The 24,446-nt window shown below is 38.6% G+C and overlaps 3 protein-coding genes across 12 annotated transcripts in view; 1 reads left to right on the top strand and 2 right to left on the bottom strand.

Moving 5' to 3' along the window:
• Positions 1-572: 572 nt before the first annotated feature.
• Positions 573-7,300, bottom strand: tmem154 (transmembrane protein 154). 5 transcript variants are annotated; one of them, XM_086032742.1, is made up of 8 exons: positions 6,874-7,300; positions 4,172-4,267; positions 3,750-3,824; positions 3,614-3,667; positions 3,044-3,217; positions 2,870-2,924; positions 2,457-2,533; positions 573-1,637 (listed from the first exon to the last, which is right to left on the bottom strand). In XM_086032742.1, exons 1-8 carry the CDS (start codon positions 6,977-6,979, stop codon positions 1,633-1,635), a joined length of 642 nt encoding a protein of 213 aa, XP_085888868.1. In that variant the 5' UTR covers positions 6,980-7,300; the 3' UTR covers positions 573-1,632. The 5 variants fall into 5 exon arrangements, with proteins under 5 accessions (XP_085888868.1, XP_085888869.1, XP_085888870.1 ...); XM_086032743.1 differs by having other exon boundaries at positions 3,044-3,214; positions 6,874-7,299; XM_086032744.1 differs by lacking the exon at positions 6,874-7,300 and adding an exon at positions 5,060-6,856 and having other exon boundaries at positions 4,172-4,271.
• tma16 (translation machinery associated 16 homolog) lies at positions 7,031-11,808 on the top strand. Its single transcript, XM_086032737.1, has 8 exons — positions 7,031-7,195; positions 8,625-8,756; positions 8,861-8,967; positions 9,120-9,157; positions 9,221-9,305; positions 10,695-10,843; positions 10,921-10,963; positions 11,268-11,808. Exons 1-8 carry the CDS (start codon positions 7,046-7,048, stop codon positions 11,458-11,460), a joined length of 897 nt encoding a protein of 298 aa, XP_085888863.1. The 5' UTR covers positions 7,031-7,045; the 3' UTR covers positions 11,461-11,808.
• marchf1 (membrane-associated ring finger (C3HC4) 1) overlaps positions 11,524-24,446 on the bottom strand; it is a 24,474-nt gene continuing 11,551 nt past the window's right edge. For 3 of the 6 annotated variants that reach the window (XM_086032732.1, XM_086032733.1, XM_086032734.1), the window contains 9 exons: positions 20,736-20,792; positions 20,534-20,607; positions 18,019-18,711; positions 16,559-16,739; positions 16,231-16,375; positions 15,278-15,313; positions 13,577-13,621; positions 13,165-13,473; positions 11,524-12,571 (listed from right to left, as the gene is read on the bottom strand). In XM_086032732.1, coding sequence (XP_085888858.1) covers positions 13,205-13,473; positions 13,577-13,621; positions 15,278-15,313; positions 16,231-16,375; positions 16,559-16,739; positions 18,019-18,711; positions 20,534-20,607; positions 20,736-20,792 — 1,500 coding nt within the window. In that variant the 3' untranslated portion in view covers positions 11,524-12,571; positions 13,165-13,204. Of the gene's footprint in view, positions 12,572-13,152; positions 13,474-13,576; positions 13,622-15,277; positions 15,314-16,230; positions 16,376-16,558; positions 16,740-18,018; positions 18,712-20,533; positions 20,608-20,735; positions 20,793-24,446 lie in introns of all 6 variants that reach the window. The other 3 variants (XR_015087082.1, XM_086032735.1, XM_086032736.1) reach the window with 3 other exon arrangements.

Below are 24,446 nucleotides of genomic sequence, written 5' to 3'. Positions count from 1 at the left end.
TAAAAACGTGATGGATGACGGACTTGGAAGACGCTACAATATATTATAACGCGCGACATCATCAGCAGGCGTGAAGGACCCGATCCAATCTGGACACCCGATCGCATCTGCTACCCACACCGGCCTGCTGCGGTCTGCGCGCCGGTTCTAATAACAAATCAATATCATCCCAGGGGCTGTAGAAAACCTTCTCGCGGGCCTTGACTTTGACCTAGGTGCCCTAAACCTAACAGGAAGTCTGCCATTTTTTTTAACTACTTTCAAATTTGGCCTCATTTTGGTGTTTTATCGAGGTCATATTTTCCTCCTTCTAGAAATGTTATCTGACCGTCTTGAAGCTTTGGGTGTTTCATCTGCAAATTTGGTCGAAGCGTTAAGACCACAGACGCTGCACCAATCTGCTTGTCGACAAAAGTTATTTACAAAATGGGTGAAAAAGAGTAGCGTTACTGGAAACCGATCTGGCTTAGTGCCAGCAATGCGGAACCAACTCTGACACAACTCATACAGGGACCCAACAGGCCGTCTTAGGTGGTCCGGCACCTGCCACAGGACTCCCGAGGGACAAGCCATCATTTTACAGGAATAAAGTTTAATTCATTTTCAATACATTGTTTTTCAGTTGACCATTTCATACCTAGCATATTTACAAAAAACACTCACAGAAAGTAACATCTTTGGCTGTGACGCATTGGTATATTTACAACAATAGAACACAAAATACAAACCGCATTCACATTGAGAGCAGTGCTCACAATGCTCAAACATTTTAAGTGTTTTGCCATCATACCGACCATACAAAGGTATACAGTGGATATAAAGTCTACACACCCCTGTTCAAATGCCATATTTTTGTGATGTGAAAAATGAAGCTGTTCTAGTAGGCTTTTCCTGACACCCAAAGGTCTGCTGCCGTGGAAGCTCTCTGCGGTCTATGGTTTGTAAGATGTGACTATAAAACTTTCAGGAAAAGCCTCCTTCAACATCTGAACTTTATTTGGGGTTAATCGGGAGCACTTTAAACGGGGGCAGTTGTGTGATAACTTCGACGAGTTTGAAAGTGAGTGGTTCATTCTAAACGGAACCACATCGCCAGTTATAAGAGGGTGTGCACACTTGTGAAACCACATTATCTCCGTTGTTTATTTTTTACTTCCCCTCTTGAAAACAGTTCATTTTTATTTTCAACTGAGTTGTACAGGTTATTGGTCACATTGATGGTGGGAATAGCTTTGTAATTATTTACCTTGATCTCATTTTTGTAACATAAAAGAAAAACGGAGCATTTGAACAGCGGTGTGTCGACTTTTCATATTCATTGTTTAACAAATTGAGTACAGATCTGGAGAACCCCTGCCAAGACCTTTATTATGATCGTATGACTCACTGTTTTGTGGCAGATACTCAAGTTTCACCTGTGTGTGTGTGTGTTTTGATCGATTTTTGACCTTATTGCAAGCGACTGAATGCTTTGCTGCAGTGCCGTTGTCCGTTGAAGATTCTCAGGATGAAATTTAGCGTTGAATGCATTTCCAGGGCGTGAACTCAGATGAGCAAACCCGCAGATAAAAAAAAGATCATTTTGGAAATGTAACATGACTTGAGGGTGTGCTGTGGTTGCTTTCCACGCCGTTAACCTGCAGCCAAACAATCAAAGGGAGAGGCAAATGTGATGACGACAATAGAGCAGGAAATGGAAATTGTCAATTGTGTGTGTATTTGTGTATATGTATATTGGCTGCCATCTGCTGCCTCGTTTTTGTCATCGCTGCACCTAATTGCGGGGCATTGACCTTTTTTTTTTTGGTCCATGACATTTTGTCATTCATTTCCCCTAATTTCCTCTAATAAATGTGCCCTAGGATTGTGCATGGAAATACATACATCAAAGGTCATGTGGAGCCTCACCGAGGTTGAGTAAGTGCACCTCAGCCTTCTCAGCTGAGAAAGAAGGAGGTCGTCCATGTTGCACCATACGGGTCCTTAGTGTCGTAACAGCTGACGTAACGCGTGCGTTTGTGTGTGTGTCATAACTCATCAGTCACACAATGGAAACATCTGGAACAAAGCTAAGACTAACTTAAATAGCGGGAGCTGTTTCCAATATTTTGACCATCTTGTAGGTACAAACAAAATATTAGGAACAGCTCCCAGGTGTCTAAGTAACATGTCTGTGACATACTTTGATCAAAATACATGAAGGATAAAAAAAAATAAAAAGAATAGAGCACACTCTGAACCACTGCTCACCATGCCCCCTCCACCCCTGGGTCAGTTAATTAATTGATTTATTTGTATATATTTTATATATATGTTTAATTGTTTATATGTATACGACACTTAAATGCTTTTTAGTCCCTTTTTTCCTAATCTGTCACCTTTCAAGCGGCAGTAGGTGGACATGTCAACTGTATAAAAATGAAAATAAAAATAAAATAAAAAATGTATAAAGGTACCGTCTTTGATCATCCACTGGTCCAGTTCTTCCATCTCCAGCTCCAACACCGAAGGGACGTCTTCTTCAAACATGGGCCTGGACACACAAAACAGCATTTTCACCTCCTTGCTACAAATATTTTGGTACGGGAAGTTAATTTGAAATGCATATAAAAGACTTGCTATCAGTCATAAATAAGGTTGCAAAATAATGAGCCCACCTGGAGTGAGCTACGTTACTGTGTTAGCTCCTTGTCATATTAAAATCTGATCAAATTTTTTGACAAAAAAATCAATCATGCTTTATAAACATATATTGTACATGAATTTTTTTCTATTTATTCAGCCCCCTGTATGTGTCGTGTATCCAAAAAAAAAAAAAATCCATCCGTACATTCATTTCTCGTAAATTAAATGTATGTGAAGTACTCACATTGGCACTTTCTCTGTGCTGGAGCCATCCAGATATGGATCATCCTTTGTGGAATCTAAAACAAAACAAAACAAACAAACATGATTGAGTGTATTATTTAAAAAAAAAATGAAATTACAATATATGTTGCGTACTTGTACTTGCGCTTTTCACTTCAGACGAGTAGATACGTACCTCGAACGGCAGCCTCCATTTTGAACCTGCGCTTGAGGAAGAGGGCAAACATGATGATGACGATGATGAAGACCACCAGGGCCACCGGGATGAGGATGATGGTGAAGCTGAGACCATCGTCGCTCTGGGGGCTCAACGTCGAGTCCAACAAGTTGGGGTCATCTGTGATCCCTTCTGACAAAATAAGAACAATTACTACAACTACGACTACAACAACCATTACTATACTTGGAATAATAACAATAATAATAATAATAATAGATGATGATGATGATAATATTTAAAAAAAAAATAGAATGACAGTAACATAAAATAAAAATATATGGATTAAGCAAGTAAAAATATACAAATAAAATAAGTATACATACACACACACATATATATATATATTAACGTGCTATGTAAATTCAAGTTGTTATTCTTTTTATTAGCAATGATGATGATATCAATACTAGGACAACAACTAATAGTGCTACTACTAGTAGTATTACTACTACTACTATGACTACTACTACTCATAATAAAAGTAATAAATAATGCTAATAATACAATCATGTGCGCGTGTTTTACCTGCACTGCCCACTCCTGAGCCAAGATCTTCTGATTTATCTTCTGGTGCCAACTCTGAGAATAATGAGAAGTTTTCTTCAAAATGTAATTTTCCTACATTTAACTTAACAGAACTGACATTGATTTCTGATCGGACCTGAATTCGAGACGCCGTCCTGGGCGGTTGAGGGCTCCAGTGTTGGGGGGGCATCCGGACCGGATAATGTGGGCTCTACAAATGAGAACAAAAACAAATTGTTTTGCTGTCACTAGTCTCTACCTATCCAAGTTTTACATAGACGATTTTGTTGGTTTTACAATGATCACATTCTTTTTACACTTCATCAGTCAGAATTTTTTTTTTTTAAATAAATAAATGTTAAATATGGAAATCATAGCCGACCAATGTCCATGTGCTTTTTTGGGACTATTTTTGTGTACTGCACATGTACTGCATATAAGTCTTCTAAAATATCAAACTTGTCATTTTGTTGTCTAAGGATGTCAGATGTATTGTATGTATCGTGAAATCATTTCTCTGATTTATTATGATCTAATATGTATGCTATAAAGTTTGACCTAAGGTTTCTGTGCCCTCCGCGACTTGTGCTAGGTCTTCTATCACTTCTTCCACTGGTTGGCTTTCTTTTTCGGTAGTCTCATCTTGGCTTGACACTATCAATCACATTTTATTTATATAGCACTTTTCATACATAAAAATGCAACTCAAAGTGCTTTAAAACATTCAAAGCAAAACATAGAATTATCTTCAATCAAAAGAAAAGATAAATTATTTAAAAGTTGTTGAAAGCCAAACTAAAAAGGTGTGTCTTGAGCTTCCTCTTAAAAATATCAACAGTCTCTGCAGACCTGACATCCTCTGGCAGGCTATTCCAAAGGTGAGGACCAAAATGGCTGAATGCAGCCTCGCCATGCATTTTGGTCCTCACCCTTGGAATAAATAAAAGGCCGGCGCCAGAGGACCTCAGGATCCGCGAGGGCTGGTATGATAAAAGCAAATCAGATAAATAAGATGGCCCAAGACCATTAACACATTTATAAACTAATAAAAGTACTTTAAAATCGATCCTGAAACACACAGGGAGCCAATGCAGCAATTTCAAAACTGGCGTAATGTGCTCCCGCCCTCTGGTTCTCGTCAGCACCCGAGCGGCTGAATTCTGCAGTAGTTGCAGTGGTGAAATGCTCTTTTTCGGGAGGCCAGAGAGCAGGGCATTACAGTAATCTAAACGACAGGAAATAAAGGCATGCATCAGCACTTCCGTGTTAGCCTGAGAGAGAAACGGGCGGACTCTGGCGATATTCTTAAGGTGATAAAAACCAATCTTGGTTACATTTTTAATATGAGGAATAAAACTGAGCTCAGAGTCAAAAATGACGCCAAGGTTCTTCACACAGTGTGAGGGATTAAAAATGTGTAGTTTTGGTAAAAGCTTCTCTCACTATAACAACAACAACAACAAAACACTTCCATAAATTAGACAGATGACAGAAGTCAATGGAAGAATTCATGGGTGTCAAAAAATGATAACTTGCCCCAAAAATCCAAACAAACTAAATGATCTCCTGGGTCTCAAGTTATTAATAAACCACCCTTTTCATCCATTTTCAGTGATTGACTTTTTGGGTTAAGTGAATAACCCAAAAAGTTGGGTCGCTCCCTTTTTGATCCTTAATGGGTTATTTTTGACCAAACTGTTTCAGGATGTTGGCACGGTTTTCACACCGGATGCCCTTCCTGACGCAACACACCCATTTTTATCCAGGTTTGGGACCGGCAGTGGCTTGGATTTGGCGTAGGACATAAAGGGTCTTGCCTAGAGACCCAGCTGGATGTTAACACAAAATTGAGTTATTGTTTTTACGCAAAAGTTTTTTTGAATGATCCCAGCGAGTGAGTTAGGAAAGTCACCCAGATTTTTTGCGTATAGACAAACAAACCCACACTCAAATTTATACCTATGGACAATTCAATCTTCAATGAAGCTAAGGTACATGTTTTTAGAATATAGGAGGAAGCCAGAGTAGCTAGAGTTCATACAGCCGGGATTCAAACGCAGAACCTCCGGACTGCGATGCATGCGTGCTAACCACTCTGTACCATGCTGAAAAATTAATAAGCCAAAGAGGGAAAAAACAAAATGAAAATTAAATCAGTTTCAGCAATTTGATGACAAATCCAACTCAATGATTAAAAAGTAGAGGTGCAAATTAATTGATAATTATTTTTGGTAATCGATTAATCATTTAGATGATGTTTTAATTTAAAACTGTCCAACTTTTTGGAATTTCAGCTTCTCAACGGTAAACATTCGCCAATTTCTGTCTGATTATCTTTGAGTTGAATCAAAATTTAAAAAAAATCCTTTTTGTTCAGAAAACATTGATCATCATTTTTACCTATTTTATGACATTATGGACCAAACCAGAAACATCCATCCTCTGATCCGTCAATTGTGAATAATTTATTTTTGTGCGTTTTCTACAATGTCAATTTGAAATACTGTACTGTGGGTGGAAATTCAAACATAAAAAAAAAATCTGATTCATCGATTAATCGACAAAATAAATAATCAACAGATTAATGGCCGGTGGTGGGAGGTCCAATTACTTAAATCCTACATTTTTCAGATGTATACCTGAGTAAAGTACAGCTATTTTTATTACACCTTTTTACTTTTACTCTCTGCATTTGAAACGTATTGTAAAAAATCATAGGAGTAGTACACAGTACATTTCAGAGTCAATACTTTTAAAATACATTTTACTTTTATTTAAATACAGGATTTCAAACAGTAATTCTACTTTTAGGGGTATTTTTTTTTAGCCTACGTAACAATATTACTACTTAAATACACAGTGTGAGTACTTTGTCACCTCTGGTATTGGTGATACTGCCCCTGTATTTACATTAAATGGATTCCATACCTTGCAGTATCACAGTACTTTTGAGTCACAACATACAGGAACTTACCACTTCCTGTTGAGCACTTGCCACAATAATCAAAAAGGTTGCAAAAGCACAAGAGGAGGTTTTGTTCCCACACTGAACATTTATTCCCACCGAGGCTTTATCGCTTAGCGTAAAAATGTTACGACGCGGGGAGACGATTCCAGGGTGATCCTGATCTGACTGGATGAAACACTTACAGTCAGCAGGTTCAGTAACAAACCAACACAGGAGAGTCTTCAGGGAGTCGGCATGAGGCTGGAATTGTATGTATTTACTGACACAGTGAAAAAAAGTCCAGAGTCCTTACCTGTTCCGGTCCAGGTGCCCATGAGGAGCCACAACAGGAGCAGGAACAGTGTGCTATTCTGCCGGTGGCCCCTCATGCTGTTAGAAGAAGGCCTAGGGGTGGACATGTTGCCATCGTGTTGTGTTGTGTGTGTCACAGCATCGCAACTTCCTGACAAGTCTGACTTACGTGGATGGGAGAGGAAGAGGAAGAAGTAGTAGAGAGAAAAAAGAAGTCGGACACGCCCACCATGACCAGTCACTCAGGTGTGACGCAACTTTTTTTGTGCTTGTCGGCGCAAGTTTGCCACCGCACACTACGCATTCCTCCTGCAGGCTGTCAGGTGAGCGGGAACCTGCAATATCAAACCTTTCTATGAACAAACTGGTTGCCACAGGGATCCTAATTACACCCAGCCTGTTCCTGCAACTTAATGTTGAATGTTTGGTGTGAGAAATATACTATTCTAGGCCGTGACCCCTTGCTCCTAGGCGGAATTCACAGGGCGTAATTAAATGTGCCCCATAAGCCAATGAAAAGAGTCTGGCTGCTTGTTGTTAGGCGGAATTCACATGGTTTAAAGCACTTGTGCCCCCATAATGCAATGAAAATATGCCGGCCTCGTGTTATTTGGCAGAAATATGGTAAAAAGACAATGAAAATACAGAGAGATGACAGAAAGACTCTTCATCAAATATACTTACACTTTGGCTAGGCTAACATAGACTACATACCCGAATTCCAGGACCCAACACATTGTTGCTAGGCAGAATTCAAAAGGCTCAAAATGACTGTGCTCCCTAAGGCAATTAAAATGTTCCAGACACTTCTTGCTTGGCAGAATTCACAGTGCTTGGTTAAAATGTGCCCCATAAACCAATGAAATTTATTCAGGCCATTATAATATTATGGCTGCTTGTAGGTAAGCACAATTGACACGCGTCAAATCATTTGTGCTTTGTTAGCTAAAAAAAACCCCAACTTGTTTGCCTCTTGTTGCTAGGCCGAATTCACATGTAAATTAAATGTGCTAAATACTCAGAGCAAAATGAATGACATAAATATATAACAGTCAACTGATACTGCCACAAATGAAGGTTAGACACAGATTAGGTGACTTTAACAAGAAAAAGAAAACGATTTTATTAAGTACATTTAAGAGCAGTTGATATTCAATTAATAAATAAATACTGTATTACATTTAATAAAGGTGGATTAAATTGGACCACTTTTAAGTTTGTAATAGTATATATCTTTTTTCCTATTTGGAGTGTAAAACAAATAAACTTGAATAATATCCGTCTTAATGTCACAGCTGTTTATGCTGGCTGTGTGACAATTATGACGGGGTCAAAAGCATTTCGTGAAAAAAAAGATTCATAAGTCTCAGAAGACGTATGACTGCCAGGAGAATTGAGCAACATGGACGGAGTTTCCTTATGAAAAAAAAACATGTTTTCAAAAGACGCAATGAAGAATGTAATCTAAATCATGTAATTTTGTCGTAAACCGATTATCTTCTGGCACATATAACTTTGCTGTCTACCTTTTTGTTGTTGTTATTGTTTCTCATTTTCAATACATGTCGAAACAAATTTGTTAGCGTAATATAAAATCTTGAATAAATATAAAAATCTTGTATAAATTAATGTACAATTGTTTTATTTATTTTTGTGTGTATTGTGTTTTATCTTTAAAATACTGAAGAAATAAATGCATTCATAATTCAGTAGGGTTTTTTTGTTTGTTTGTTTTTACGGACGCGCCCAAAGTCGCATACAAGCACAAGGACGAATTTCCCCATTTTTGTTTCACCCGAACCCCTTTTCCAACGGAATTTGAACATTTCCGCTTCCTGCCCAGCTGTCAACAAACCAACCACGAGTTTCCACAGCGAAGCCATGGTGAGATCAACTGTCTATTGCATTAACAACGAAACAGTGACGAAATAAATATGTAATATATGTGACCGTTTTTCTTATGATATGATTGTATTTTTTTCCTTCAGCCGAAGACGCAGAAGAAGGGTAAAGCCCCGGAGAAGGTTGTGCATCCGTACAGTCGGAAAGCAGCCTACATGGCCCGGGAGGAAATACGACTCAAGAAGAAAGAACGGTCGGTTTACGACTTTTTGTCGGAATGTTTTGTATTTTTCTCACCCATAATGTAAATATTCATTGCATTACTGTTGTGCAGTTATCGATAAAACTCCATAGCGTTGCATCTTACTTAATTAGTCACCGTACTGTATCGTCTTGTTTGTGCAGACAAAAAGTTGAAAAAGCTTCACGTCTGAACAATATTGGTAAGTTATTTCTGATTTATTTGTTTGAATTTTCAATTTAGGATACACATTTCCCATACACAGGTGAGAAACTGTTATGGTTTCAGAGCCAGTTGGAACCAGAAAAGACCACGTACACCATGAAGGATGCTTGTGACATCGTTGAAAGGTGGGCCAGCATCTTCTCATCATCTTTTATTTTAACCTGTGTGTTATTGTACTATAGAAGAATTAAACCGTGTCTGCGTCTTGGAAATTCTGTGGGAATTGTGTTGCTCTCTCTGGTGCACGCACCTTGGCCACAAGGGGGTAGTATAATACACACAACACAAAGATTGTCGCAAATAAGGCAATAATATTAGTCGCTCTTTGCAGAGGATAAATGATATGCCTGTGAGTATTATTTTGTACGTCTACAAGTGCAGAGCTGGGCATTCCGTCTTTGTGACGAACCAGTCCGTCTAGCCGCCTATGACGGGCACCCGTTTTGCTGAGGGCTGACAAATGACGGGTAAAATTTCAAAATAGACGGACTAAGCATAGTTGGAAGCCCATGTATTTAATCAGTCTTTCGTCTGTAGTCCGTCTTTAGTCGATTTTTCACGGCGAGGCTTCGATGGCCGAGGAACAATATTGAGTAGTTGTTTCTTGGGGGACAGGTTTGAGTGAGGGACAAGGCTGATGGAACCCCTTTTAAAATCAGGCGGACAGGCCTATAGGCGGTTACTATTTTTTTCTCCCCCCCCCCCCAAAAAAAAAAGGCGAATGACGGACGGCGGAAGGATACCTATGCTGATGACGGATAATGGACGCTCAATTTTTAGTAAAATGCCCAGCTCCGTACATGTGTTGCCTTAAGTGTTTCGATACAGCAACAACAATGTTAGTTTCATTAACCCTTCTATGAAGTTTGCTGATGTGACTGGATCACCAACTCTGGCCCTCGAGGGCACCTATCCTGTTTTCCAGCTCTCACTGTTGCAACACACCTGATTCAAATGGTCAGCTCATCAGCAAGCTCTTCAGAAGCCTGATAACGATTCTGATCATTTGAATCAGGTGTGTTGCAGCAGACACAGATGAAAAACATGCAGGATAGGTGCCCTCGAGGACCAGAGTTGGTGACCACTTCATGAGTAAATAATTTGTAGTCACTTTTATTATTTTCATGTTTCATGTCGGCCCTTATGAACAGCACTTTTCAAGAGCATCACTCTTTTTTTTTAAAGTACATTATCAATGAAGTTGCATGGAATTTTGCATTGTGTGTGAGCATTAAGCTAGGGGACCATTTTAAGAGTTATGTACTTTGTTTAAATACGCAACGTGTAATTGTCTTTATTTTAAGTTTAGTTTGACACTAAACTTCAACTGGGAGGGGCAATAAACAGACTTGAAGCCTCTTTTTTGAAGAATCATTCACGATCTAACAAACTGCTGCTTGTCCAAATTTTTGCTAGCAACTCAAGACCCCCCATAGACACACACAAAAAAAAATCGATCAAGGGAAAGCCTGCATCACGAAAAACTTGAGTTACTGCGTATGTGCGTATTGTAGGTACCTGCAACGGTTCGACGGCGAGCTGGAGCAGATTGAGCTGGTGAACGGCATCAAGGGGCGACAGGGGCGTGTCCACAGCGCGAGGGAGGACTTCATCAAGCAGACCGTTGAGCGCGAGCGGGCGCTGTACCACGGAGCCGGGTTTGGTCCGTGCTTGTAAATATACATTTCATCTATACATGTTCATAGTAAACATTGATAGAAATATGCTTTATCTTCACAGAGATCCCCGACGTAATCAACGCAAAACATCTGAAAACATTCAGGTGAGCGAATCACTCAAGGGAGGGATGGTGTTAAATTATTAGCGATTAATTGTTGTCAAAGAACTTGCTGATTGGGTGCAATTTGTTCTCTACACTACTCACAAAAGTAGTCATTCAGATTTTCCCTCTCTTTACATTTGTTAATGTTCTGGTAAGAACCCAGAAGAAAGTGATCAGAACATATTAGTCAAGCAAACATGGTGTGTCAGCAATTAGCTGTTATGCTGCAGGCAAATGGACTTTGCCTTTGTGTAGACTTTGGCAGTACACATTGACTAAGTAAAGTAATGTTTCTTTACTGCAGGGAATGGACGGGAGATCTGAAGAAACTTCCTAACATTAAACTTAGAAAGGTTTCCTACAAGGGTGTGGAAGTCAAGGACAAAGAGGAGCAGAAGAACAACAACAAAGAAGAAGAAGAGTTGGATGATGACGATGATGATGATGATAATGATGAGGAGTTGGACGAAAGCATTCTGATGTCTGACTCCAACTAAGACATTTCTGTTGTCTTTCATGAGCAATATCAGACTTTTTTTTTAACCACAAACAAGGCAGACCACTTTCTAAACTGTTTATTGCACAAACAAGTGTTGCGGCTAAGTTTAATGTCTTTTTATCCAATCAAGACAGGGAAAAAGTGGTGTCATTATGGTTTTGCCAACCTTTTGTGGCGTCTCTGGGAGAAAAGTGAACACACTGTAAACAAAGTGACTAACACGTTTCTAGACGTCGCGCCATAGTGAAAGACTGCAATCTGACCTTTGAAACGTCACCCCCCCCCCAAAAAAAAATATCATGTCAGAAAATAAACTCACTGAACCAAATAAAATACTTTTAAGTAATTGCAGGAGCATGTTGATAAATTAGAATATGGGGTAGAGAATTTCATTTATTTCGGTGGCTCAATTGCAAATGTGAAACTCCTATAGAAGCATACACAGGAAAACGATGGGCCAATTCCAATCTCATTTCTATATTAAAAATTATTTTCATTGTTTCTAGTTTCTTAAGAGTGAAGTTTGGATTTTTGTTAGCGGTTAATAATTTAAAAAAAGAAAATACTGTACTTTACTATGGAGCCGAGCTACATGAGTTTGACTTGAATTGAACTACTGAGATGAACATTCTGATTTATTAAGATGCACCTGTATTTAATATTTTTACGTTGTCCAGGTAAGTCGTTAAGTAATTAAGTACATTTTAGAAATAACCATTGAGATGGTGTTCAAAATGATAGTCACTCAAGGGCCACATTGGATTTTTTTTTTTTTTTTTTTTAAATGGACAGAGAAGCCTGGTCATTTGGAGATGAGGTTAAAATAAAGAATTAAAACATGGATGTCAAGGATGTTAGTTCCTTACAATGATCACTTTTTAAAAAAAGAAATTCCGGGCTTCATGTCGCCCACCTATGGCTCAACTGAATGTTTTGAGGGTATTTAGTGCAGTTTGACAAAGTGCATAAAGGGAATGTAAGTGTCAAAAAAGTATGACATTCAGTCATTACGCAGCATTAGCAAGTCTTTGTGGAGCCGAGAACTTATCCTCACTCTTCGTGGTCACCGTGGTCGTCCGCCGCCTTTCTGCCTGCTTGCTTGTGTTCACCTTGAGGGACACAAACACGCCTGAAGTGAATTGTTTAAGGTTCACAGCAAAAGTCATCAAGACAACACTCATTTGCTGAAACACTCATGTAAATTGAAACCTTTTACAGGATCTCACAAAAGTGAATACCAGGGTTATTATACTCCATTTTGGGATTTTTCATTGTAGTTAATTTTAAATTTAGTTTTGACTTCTGATTTTCAAATTCAGTTGTAATGAGTGTTTAGGGCAGGTTTGTTTTTATTTATTTTTTTCAAAAATGCTTTGTTTTAGTTTAGGTTAGCTTTAGTATTTGTTTTCCAGACTAAAAAACGTATTTTACACTATAGATCAATAAGATTGCTTAAGATGTACATTGTGAAAGGAACCCACTGTTGAAATACTGTTCAAATTTACTCCTTAACGAAATTCTGCCATCTCGTGGTCAACAGTGGAATCACACCCAAAATTGAAAAGCATTAGAACAGAATAGTTAAACAGTGGGGCTGCAAACCTAGAATCCACGATGGATGGGTGTTTACTCACTTTTGTGAAATACCCTTATGTCGACAAAAAATGACTTCTACAAAGACAATATGAACCTTATTACACACTTGGAAGTCCAGTCCAGCTTGACGCAAAATGTTGCCACCTTCAAACCGGATTGTGCCTGGGCGCCACCGCCGCCTCCATGGACGCGTCCGAATCCGGGGGTGCGGTCCCCTCCAGGGCCGCCTGCCGCTTGCCGTTGACGAGTCTGTTCTTGTCGGGGCAGTTCTGCACGGTGATGATGCGGTTGAAGGCCTTGAGGCGGCGCCACAGCTGCAGGTACACCTTGCACTGGATGTACATGAAGATGAGGCCCCCCGTGAAGCCGATGGCAACCACGATCAGTTTGGTCCAGAAGGGCCACTCCAATACGCCTGGGAAGGGGGGGCGGAGGACACGGCGCAGTCGAGTTATTCAGCCTGCAGGGGGCGTCGCCATCGCTCACAGGTGTAGGTCGTGATGCGGTGCTGTGCTTACCCTGGGGGGTATAGTACTTCAGGAGAGAAATCCGCCATAATTCCTCTGCAATCAACAGTGTTATTTTCTCTTTCTTGTGTTTTTTTTTCGCACAAATGACTTTTACTGACTGACAGCTACTTTTATTAGCATGTATCATGGCCACGCCACCTACATCCTTATTGGTCTAAAACTGGTGTCCGTGTGGTGTCTTAAAAGATTATATAGACTCGCAGTGGTTCTCAAACTTTTTACATCAAGTACCACTCTAAACTAATATTAAAATATGGTAGTGTATTAGGCGTAGGTATTCAAAGAGGTTTTATTTCTAAAAGGCAAGCCACTGTATCAATCTGCATTTGAATATTAACACTGCGCTCAAATGTAGGAAAATAAAACTGCACGTAATGATTTAATGCAGAAATGACAGCACCTGAATAAATGTTTAAAATCAAATGGCTCTTAAAGATGAAATGCAAACACAATGAATTTAGAAGTGAAATGCAATTGAACTCATTCCTTTGCAGATTATTTCATGTACTGTAAAGGGTTTTTATTATAGTTTTTGATTTTTCATTGCAGTTGGTTTTTATTTCATTTTTACTTTTGTTTTTTTAGAAAATCAGTTGGTCTTGCTTTTTAGAGCAAGTTTATTTGTTGGTTTATTACTTTTTATTTTTTCGAAAATGTTTAGTTTTGCTTGGTTTTAGTACTAGTTTGAGTTTTTTTAATATATGGAATATTTGTCGAGTGCAAGATGGGTGGAAAAAAAAGGTCATCAAGTATTGCGTAATTGAATTACAATTCTCAAACTACTGTATTTGACTTTTTTCTTCTGTATGGACGTACAACAAAACTTCAATAAATACAATTAAAATGAATTCAGAAATCTCATGTATGATAATAATTGTAAAAGACACAAACGATTAATTTAGTTAATATTAATTGCAAGTTGCAATAATAGCATAATAAAGGTACAAAAAATGAAGCTGGAACAGTAATAGAGTTCTACTAATAACATGGTGTTCCCCTGCATATATGTGACATGAAAACTCACCTAGTCAGACATTTCTTTTTCTTAGAATCTCTATTAATTGTTGAAAATGTACCTGTTTTTGTGCTCAGGCCATAATATAAAAGTTGTGCTTTGATTCTGTCTTGTGGCATATTGGTTACAAGATACTATTGTTGAAGTGAGAGGAGGAACTTCTTAGACAGGTCAAAGCCATTAAATTTACCTAAGTAGCTTGATAAAGCATTGAGCTGGCGAGTGGCCGTGATACATATTGTGTAGTCGAGAATATTTAATAACAGTGACTATCACATGATTGCCAAGGACCAAAACACATCACTCGCTACTTTTCTGGCTAAAATGTTTACATATGAAGTCATTTCTAAGGGACGACATTTTTGACAATTTGACGCAGCTACACTATGATACGCACTGCACACCTCATCACAGAAGAAAACAGTTATTAATGCAACGTTAAAAGAAAAAAAGTCGTGAGCCAATTTTTTTCTCTGCATTTCCAAGGAACAATGACATTCGGAGAATAAAGTTGTCATATTACAAGACAAAAAGGGTTGTAATGTTATGAGAAAAAATAACACCATGTTTTATGAGTCAAGTTTTTACATTTAACAAATGGCGTGTTTTTTTGAGTAAAATAGCATTTATTCTTGTAACATTTGGACTTTATTCTCTGGTGGGCGTACACTCACCGGCCACGTGATTAGGTCCACCGACATATCCGAGCCCTAGCCGGCAAAATAGTCAATGTATCATGACACTTTGGGTTTTGCAGGTGTACCTAATTGAGTGTCCGGGTAGGGGACTGTGTTTATTCTTCTTCTTTTGAATCATTTAGTTTGAGGTCCAACAAGTGGGGGCACAGAACAACCATGTGGACCTCTAGAGGGCAACGAAATAATTTGTGGAAAGCCTTTAAAATGACATTACTTGACTTTCTTAACCCTTACATACTGTTCATTTTCCATGCACACACGTTATGTTCCGGGTCCATGTTGACGCAGGCCAAGAATATCAGAATAATTGCGTCTATCAAATTATGAACGGAGAATGTATTACTAGCCCGTTTCACATTTATTAAATGTATGATACATTTTTAATGTTTGAAAGAAAGCATTGCAGTAACAGTGAACACTTGCAAACTGGCATTTTGCTGAAAAATCGTGTCTCCTTTTTTTGGGGGTGCTCTGACCAAAGCATTAAATGTACTACTGTGGTGCCATCTGGTGGAATCGTTGAATTTAATTCCTTGTTCGTGTTTTTTTCACTTTGGGAATGTGAAAGGTTAGTGATTAAACAGAATTTATGTAAAGTGCTCGCGCGCATATGTTTCATGTCTCCTCAGTTTGTGCTCGCGTGATATTTAGGAGAGTCTGATATCTAATACTATTGTTTCGTCTCATGCGAATGAGATTTGTTTGTGTTGCATAATTTAACCACTGAATACAGTCCTTGATGTAACATGGGTTCACGATTGTGTGGACATGCCTCTCCGTTTCAAGTGCTTTGCCACCGTTATTTTTATTGCTGTCACATTTGACCCAAACTGTATGTAAGGGTTTATAATTTACAGCCCAAAGAGATCCAATTGTGTTTTGCAAACTTCATGGGGGCTTGGACGACGACACACAGTGGGAAAACTGACCGTTCTTGCCCAGTTTGATCTCCTCGGTGGTTCTCTTGACCAGGATGTAGACGGACCACAGCATACACACTATGGCAATCAGATGGAACAACACGGAGCAGTAGATCTTCCTCCTCTCGCTCTTGGACATGTGCAACTTCTCCCACTGGCCAGAAAATATTAGAAACATTAAATCTCGAGAGTGTGTATCAGCAGCGTTGGCTTTTTTTTTTTTCCTAATAGGAAAAAAACCGCACTATAATATTGTACTTCATAAAAACAGATGAATAACAATTAAACAATTAGTACGTCATGATTAATAGTGCAATTCAATTTATTGTGTGTGTACCTTGCGCAGAGGTTTAAGTTTGGTCTCCATGATGAAATCAAACTTGCAGAGCTCACAGCAGCGTGTGTCCGAGGACTTAATCCACTGGTAGAGACACGCGTGGTGCACGAAGCTGAGGCTGCCCGTGCAGTGGCACGGCATGATCAGCGGACACTCCTCGTCGCCCTCGCAGTGGCAGATCCTGCACACAAAAACGCACACATTTTGTCAAAAAGCCCTTTGCGTACACATCTTTTACCACTTTCACATTGAGCTGGTGCCAAAGACAAAAGTAGTAATGGTTCTTATCTTGGAGCTGGAGAAAACTGGTGCCAGGGAAGGCTTCTATATATATTTGACCTATTTGTTGTCTTGACATTTTTTTTCATAAACTTTTTCATAATGAGAAAGAAAATCAGGTCTCTAACACGATTAATTACAATTTAGTTTCACAATAACTAATCCCATTTCTAACATTAACTCTTATAATGGGAAAATATTCTAAAACATTTCTATAAGTGTGAACATTGGTAATGTATTCCTTTTCTGAATATGACAACAATCTTGTCATTGTAAAGATTAAATGAATTCTTTCACTATATAAGAACAAAAATAAAAAAAATAATATTTAGTAATTTGCCAATCTTAAAATCTTACTTGTACATACTTTTCTTATTTATCCAGTCATTTGACTGATTGATTTTTTAAAATTACATTAAATTCTTTTATGGGGGAAAATAATCATCTTTGCAAGATTTGATTTAAAAAATATGTATATATATATATATATATATATATATATATATATTTGTTAATTTGACAAGGATTGCTCTCATTTTTTAAATTATATTAGCTGACTCAAAGGTGACAATTAGCATTTAAGCCTCCATTATTTAAAACAGGCCCTACATATAGGTGTCTTAGAAAATCTGCCTTGCCCATTTTGTCACATGCAAGGGTGCAACAGTTCTTCCCGCCCCTCTACTGCTGGGCGAATGACCAGTCTGGCTTTGTTTACCCTAACAACGGGGGGCGAAGCTAGCATTGCAAGCAGTTTCGAATTAGAAACGGAACCTGAGTGTAGCAGAAAACAAAACAATAAACAAGCACCCGTAAAGACAATAAAAGCATTTTCAAATTAATGTTCCTCATTGAAATGAACTGAAACAGCGATTGTAGCGTTGTATGCCTGCCTTTGAGGGGCGTGGCCTAATTAAACAACATCTGAAATTTTGTCTGGATGTGAGTTGGCATACTGCTGCTCACTGCGAGTGTTTTTCATTTTGTATTTGTGTGTTTGATTGTTTGTCCCATTGAATAAAAGTGTGGCTGACTGGATGCACCGATTTGCCGGTGTCAAAGCGGCTCGTGTGGATTTGGAACCACACAGCACGGAACAAGCCAAGTGTTCAATGCGTCCATTATTGTTGACACTGTTTGCCACGTCCTATTGCAGCGCGTCGCCGCGGGCCCCGACTGACCTGCACACCTCCAATTCGGAGTCATCGGAGCAGGTGCGAGGTGGCGCGCCGTTGGCGCCGCAGCACTTTTGAGTCATGGGCACCGCCATGTCCCCACGCCCCGCCCCTTTCTCCTGATACTTTTTAGTGATCAGCTCTTCCTCGCCGTCCTCTGACGAATTGTCGGGCGGACTGGGCTCCTTGTCCATACTGGGCAAGCTTTCCCTCAGCGAGCTGTGCCCGCTGCTACCGCCGCTACTGTTCCCGCGTCGATTTTTCACGCCGTCGTCCACCACGAGGGGTCGGTTCTCCTTCCCCTCGTCAGAGCCCACCGACTGCAACTCCATGACCTCCGTCACGTCCTCTCTGCTTTTGCTCCGGCTGCGGTGCCGAGCCCGCCTGGTCTTCTCCTTAGTCCAGCTGCGGCTCACTGGCTTCTCGTCCTCCGAGGTGGAGTCCAGGCAGCGGAAGCGCGCCGGGATCGAGGGACAGTCCGACCGCATCTCGCTGCGGTCCGGGTCTTTGGCCTCCACGCAGTCCAATGGGCCGAAGCTGTTCCTCTTGCGGCGGCGGCGGCGCTTCACCTGCTTCTTGGGGGCCGAGGGACCCCGGGCATCGCTGGGGATCGTCATGGAAGCGGGGCGCGGGCTCTTATTGTCGCTGGCGGTGGGAAATTCAGACACATCCTCCTCAACGCGGGTCAGCTGGGCGACACTGAACACGCGTGCAGACACACACCCAAGCACACAAACACACACACACAAGATGGATGCTGAGATGAGATGACAATGGTATTGAATGAATTTAAAATTTGATGTAAAAAATGGAAATCCACTGAACTTTTCTATAATGCAGAAAAACATTAATAATAATATCATATAATTATTTCTGTATATACAGAATTGTATGATTTTACAATATTTATTCTCATTTTTTAAATAGCACTTGTACAGTGAGAAAAATATATATAAAATACGTCTGTCACATTTGATTAGGTTAAGACTGAATTTGTTGAGCAATATCGCTATTTTTCTATTTTTTAATAAGAACAAAAATCTGATTACATTATAAATTCACTTTTCTCACGTAGTTGGCAAATTCAAATGAAATGAATTAATCACAAATTATAATAAGATAAAAACAAAAATTATTACATGTATAGTGAAAAACCACTGAATAATTTGATTATTTCTGTCATTGTAAAAAATAAATTAACTGTTTTTTACAAAAACAGCAAAATCTGATCTTTATTAAGTCTTCAATTTACTTAGTAAATTCAAATGAAGTAAAATTAATCAATGATGAGAAAAATAAAAATTTTCAATGTTATTAGATTTTTTTTTAAATAATTATTTTAGATTATATTTTTAAAATTAAATGAACTCAAACGAGAAACAAAATGATTGTCACGTTATTTGATTTTTTCCTGTTACTTTGACGATAATTTTTGATGTAGCAATTTAATTTGAAATTAGAAGTTTTAGTCTTTAAATTCATAATGGGTAATCTAAATGAAAATTAACTCTTACAATGCTAAATGATGAAATCTGATATATTTTATAAGATTTTAATCATTTATAGTTGGTAATTTGACAAAATTGTTGTAATTTTGTAAATTAAATGAAGTTGGATTTTTTTTCACATTTTACTAATTTTTTTGTATTTATATAACTCCACAATTTTTTGTCAAATCACTTTAAAATTAGATTAGAGACCATTTCCAATGTGTGTATTAAAGGAGGTTTTATCTGAAGCTGCATCTGGCGGCAGTTTCAAATGAATAGCGCCCTATTAAACATGTTCAGGCACTGATGTCTTGCAATTTATAGATCTATACACAATATGTGAGACATGGGAGGAAGATGACGATGACGAGCACAATGGGGTGACACGTATGAGAAGGCATCAAGGATTAACTCTTACACAGATTCATGAAATGCCCTTAAAGACACCACTAAAATGCTTTCGCACAATACGGAAATCATTTCACATTTTTTTAATAAGGAAAATAGAAGTCTATAATATTGTACTTTATAAAAACAGAGTAATAGTGATCAAATGATGATTTTAATGCTGCAATCCATTGTGCTGCTCCTCCCGGAGTGGCCGCCTTGGCCACTGGGGGACAGTATAATAATGTACAGTAATGCAAACATTAACCAAGAATAGATGACTTCTACTTAAAAAACAAAACAAAACAAAACAAAAAAACCTATCCATGCTAGTGGTTAGCACGTCAATGCCGTCTTGCATTGTTTGTTAGCATTAAGCTAAACAAGCAATTCACTTGTGTCTATGAGAGAATTTCACTGTGTTTAATAGATAACCCTGAATGACTTGCGCGACCCCTCATTGAGGGGACACAAACACACACACGCGCGCATACCCCCACCCACACACACAGACACAAACACACAACACACTTTCACAGCCACACAGCTGAGCCCGTCGGGAGGAGTACTTCTTCAGCGTCATATATTCCCATCTGGGGTTGTTACTATAGGTTGGGCTAATCTTACGACGATAAACGCTCTACCTGCAAATATCCTGAGAAGACGGGGTTACGGACGTCTTGGAGACGCTGGTTTGTCCCGCTGTTGAGTTGCTTGCCTGGAAGTGATCACATGAAACAATGCGGTCACTTATAAAGCCACGTGATTCCCATTGGTGAGATCAAATGTTGTTTTTTTGATAAGCCAAACACTGCGATAGGTCAAAACCACTGCGTGGTTGGTTACCTTGGAGATGTTGCTGGATCGACTGCCTGAGCGACCGGGGGTCTTGGCCTGAGGGCCCTGAAGCGTAAAGAGGAGAAGACAGGAAATCATTATGGCGGAATGATGCTTTTAGTGAAAACGGCACGTGGTCAACCTGCGCGACCTCCAATTTTCCAAGCACTCCTCAAACAACAGTCCTGAAAAACAATTAACATGGGGAGCAGTGGCGCCAAACGCAGTTACAGTTGTTTATTACTAAATAGTAATAACAAAATTAAACAAAATATAAAAGTATCAAACAGTTTGTGCATCACAATTTAATGCAGCAAGCCAAATCGGTGTGCTGCTCCTTCTGGTATGCCCGCCTTGACCAACGGGAGGCACTACAGTATAATACAGTCATGCCACCACAAACGGAGAAAATGTTGATTTGACAATGATTTAGCATATTTAAAAAGAAATTAGAAAGCTGATTAGATTTTAAAATATGTATTCTGTAGCTGGACAATGTTTTTGAGTAATTTTGGAAAACTACTTTATAATGAAAATTTGAGCAAATATTGGACACAGATTTTTTTGTGATTTCACAAAAAATATTCACATTTTTTAAAAAAATATATGAACTCTTATGAGAAAAGAAATCTGAACTTTTGCACATTTTATTCAATTTCAGTTTTATTCAATAACACTGGTCACCACATTTTTATAAAAAATTTTAATCAGAGATGCAAGCGAACTTATCTAGATGATTTTCTTTGCAATGATTTAGAATCTGACTTGTTTTTTCTCTAGCAAATCAGGTTTTCATAATAACAATAATTATATAAAAACAATACTATGTAAAATAGTATTATATTGAGTAATATTTATGAAATAAGGGTTAGCTTCAGCGACAGGTGGATTTTTTTCTGAAACATCACAGCTAGAAGTGACAACGCATGGGAAGATCCGTATTGTGAAAGATTTTACAGGTCAAAAATTGGAAAAATGGAAATGTCAAAACTTGATGTGTTAGAAAAAAAAAAAGTACAGACATTTTTTTAAATCAGCATCCAAAATACATTTAGTGACTTCTAATTAAGATTAGCTGTTGGCCAGCGTAATTGGACAATTAACTAAATTGACAGGTGACTTAGACACTTGGGAACTATTTGACATTATGTGTGTGTGATGGAGGGAGGGCAGAATACATCCCCTTAAAAGTGAAAAGAAGTTTTCAAAAGCTATGAATTAGTTTGAAATACCTCCAGGGTCAAAAGCACGGGTGCTTGCATAAACCCTCACATACACAAAAAATTGTGACTACATGCCAATGCATTTGAACAAAAAAGGACACCCACGCGTACAGACAAGAGCGCCTCATCTAAGCTGATCAAGGGATTTGCTGCTAGCCTGATTTATTATTAGCGGCTCTGAGCGTGCGTGTGTGCGCGCGTGCATGTAGCATTGTGCACGTGTGATCATCATCATTAGTCTGGAAAGGTTATTAAAGACACTAATTGTTGTTGAATTTATGGTCAACCGTTGTTTTTGAAATGAAAACCAAATCAACAACTGGCTAAAGGGGAGAGGAGGAAAATGCACATCATTTGGCTTTAATGGAAAAAACTGGCGGAAGCTTAGCCTTCATGGTTGGCTTTTAGCTCATTTATTGATGCAGACTTGTTGGGCTGATATCCAAAATTAAACGTGCCACTGATTAACCCCGAATAAAACTCAGCTGTTCTAGTAGGCTTTTCGTTTAATTTTTAATAGTGTGGTACAGGTTCTAGATTGGATCTATCTACCGGTAGGTCTCTTTTTAATATGACAAAACCTTGCATTTGAACAGAGAATATAGACTTTTTTTTATCCATTGGCCTATGTTTAAAGAGGATGTTAACCCCAAAAATGTATTTACAATAATATGTTGTATGTGCCTCCACTAGTCTAAACACGGCATTCTGATTAATATTGCGTTTGTGGATTACGGGTTAAGCAGCAAAATCCACCCGTTTTTAGCCATTTCAGGGGGCAACCATTTTGCCACGTTCTGTTGACTGAAAATGTCATGCCAGTTACTCAGGGATCAGGTAACGACAAATCATGGCACACCTCTTTTCTGAAGATGAACCATGATTGGTCGTTACCTGAGCCCCGAGCAACTGCGATGTCATTTTCAGTTGACAGTAAGTGGCAAAATGGACAAAGATGGACAAAAACAGATGGATTTTCCATCTTAATTCATATTCCACAGACGCAATATTAATTTGAATCCTACATTTAGACTAGTGGGACTGCATAGAACATATTGTGAAGTAAATTTTTGGGTTGACTTCCGCTTTAAAAATATTTAGAATTTGAAAATGTTCCCTCCTTAAATGCCTAAACCCTATAAACATTTGGCACTATACAGCCGAGTTTTTTTTTTAGGTCCCACGGTCACAATATCGTTATATTCATCATTTGAAAACCAAAAAATATCTTTCCTACTACATGAATGAATGTTAAACACCTATATTTATAAATAAGCTAATGAATAGCTAAATTAACCTATTCAAGTTGACGTAAAAATATCCATTGGTTTCTACTTTAAACCAGCTGCTTAACAAGGTCGTTCCCTAGCAGTTCATGCTATGATACAATGAACCCGACCACCTTGGTTAAGTGTTAAAGCCACATCACCCACATATTGTTTGCGTCCATTTTTCAAGGTCCAGCTATTCCAAATGCATCGTAATGGTGATTCAATAAGTAATTAGCCAGGCAGCTATGGCCTACCTGCCCCTGTGCCGACTCCCTCCCTGGATGTGATGCAGGTTGAAGACAGCTGAGTGGAACATGTGCATGCTACTTGTGGAGGGAGTGGTGCAGGGATTAAGTGGTGTGGCGTGAGAGCTATACTGAATATATTTAGATATATACTATTACGGATAGTGAACGAGGATAAAATTCATAAAAACAACAACATTGCTTTATAAAAACAAAAAACGAACTGAAGCTGAGTCTTCTGTTTTCAGAACTAACTAAAACTAACTATAATTATGGCGAAAATGTCCTTCGTTTTCATTTTTGGCAATTATTATCATCCATGAGCTTTTAACTTTCATTTTAAATGTATTTATTTTGGTGTTGTTGTACGGCCGTAAAGAAGAAGGAAGGTCAAACAGTCGTTTGAGAATTGTAGTTTACTTTATCACACAATACTTAGTGACCTATTTTATTTCATCTTGCACTCGACAAATAATCCATTTAAAAAACTTAAATATGTTATTGCTGTATGTTTTTATTTAGTACAATTTTACAGATATTATTATTAATATTATTTATTTATTTTTGGGGGGGGAAGCTGGTAGGGATTAATAGCATTTCCATTCATTTCAATGGGGAAAGATGATTTGAGATCCAAGTGATTTGATGTGTGGTCATAGAATTAACCCTGTATGTCAAGGTACCATTGTACAAGCATACTAAAAAACACATTGTTTCGCGAATACCTCCCCAAAGTGCAGTATCACATTTGTAAAGACAATGTTTTATACAACTTCTGTAGTGGCTCTAATGACACTGTACAAGTGAATGTTACAAAAAAAATAATCGCAGTAACGATACGGTGATCAGTCAACTCTTCACACACGAGTTCATGTCGAAAGCTGGCTTTCCCCTTCTCGCTCACTAGGAAAACACACTTTGGCTGAGCGGGGGCGGGGGTGTGACGTAACCCTGTGACGTGACACCCCCAACAGTGTCATT

Source organism: Filicampus tigris, chromosome 6, assembly GCF_054856515.1.
Source record: "Filicampus tigris isolate MCC_2025a chromosome 6, RoL_Ftig_1.0, whole genome shotgun sequence".
Taxonomy (NCBI): domain Eukaryota; kingdom Metazoa; phylum Chordata; class Actinopteri; order Syngnathiformes; family Syngnathidae; genus Filicampus; species Filicampus tigris.
Note: the sequence above shows the minus strand (reverse complement) of the source record. Positions and strands in the feature narration are given on the sequence as shown.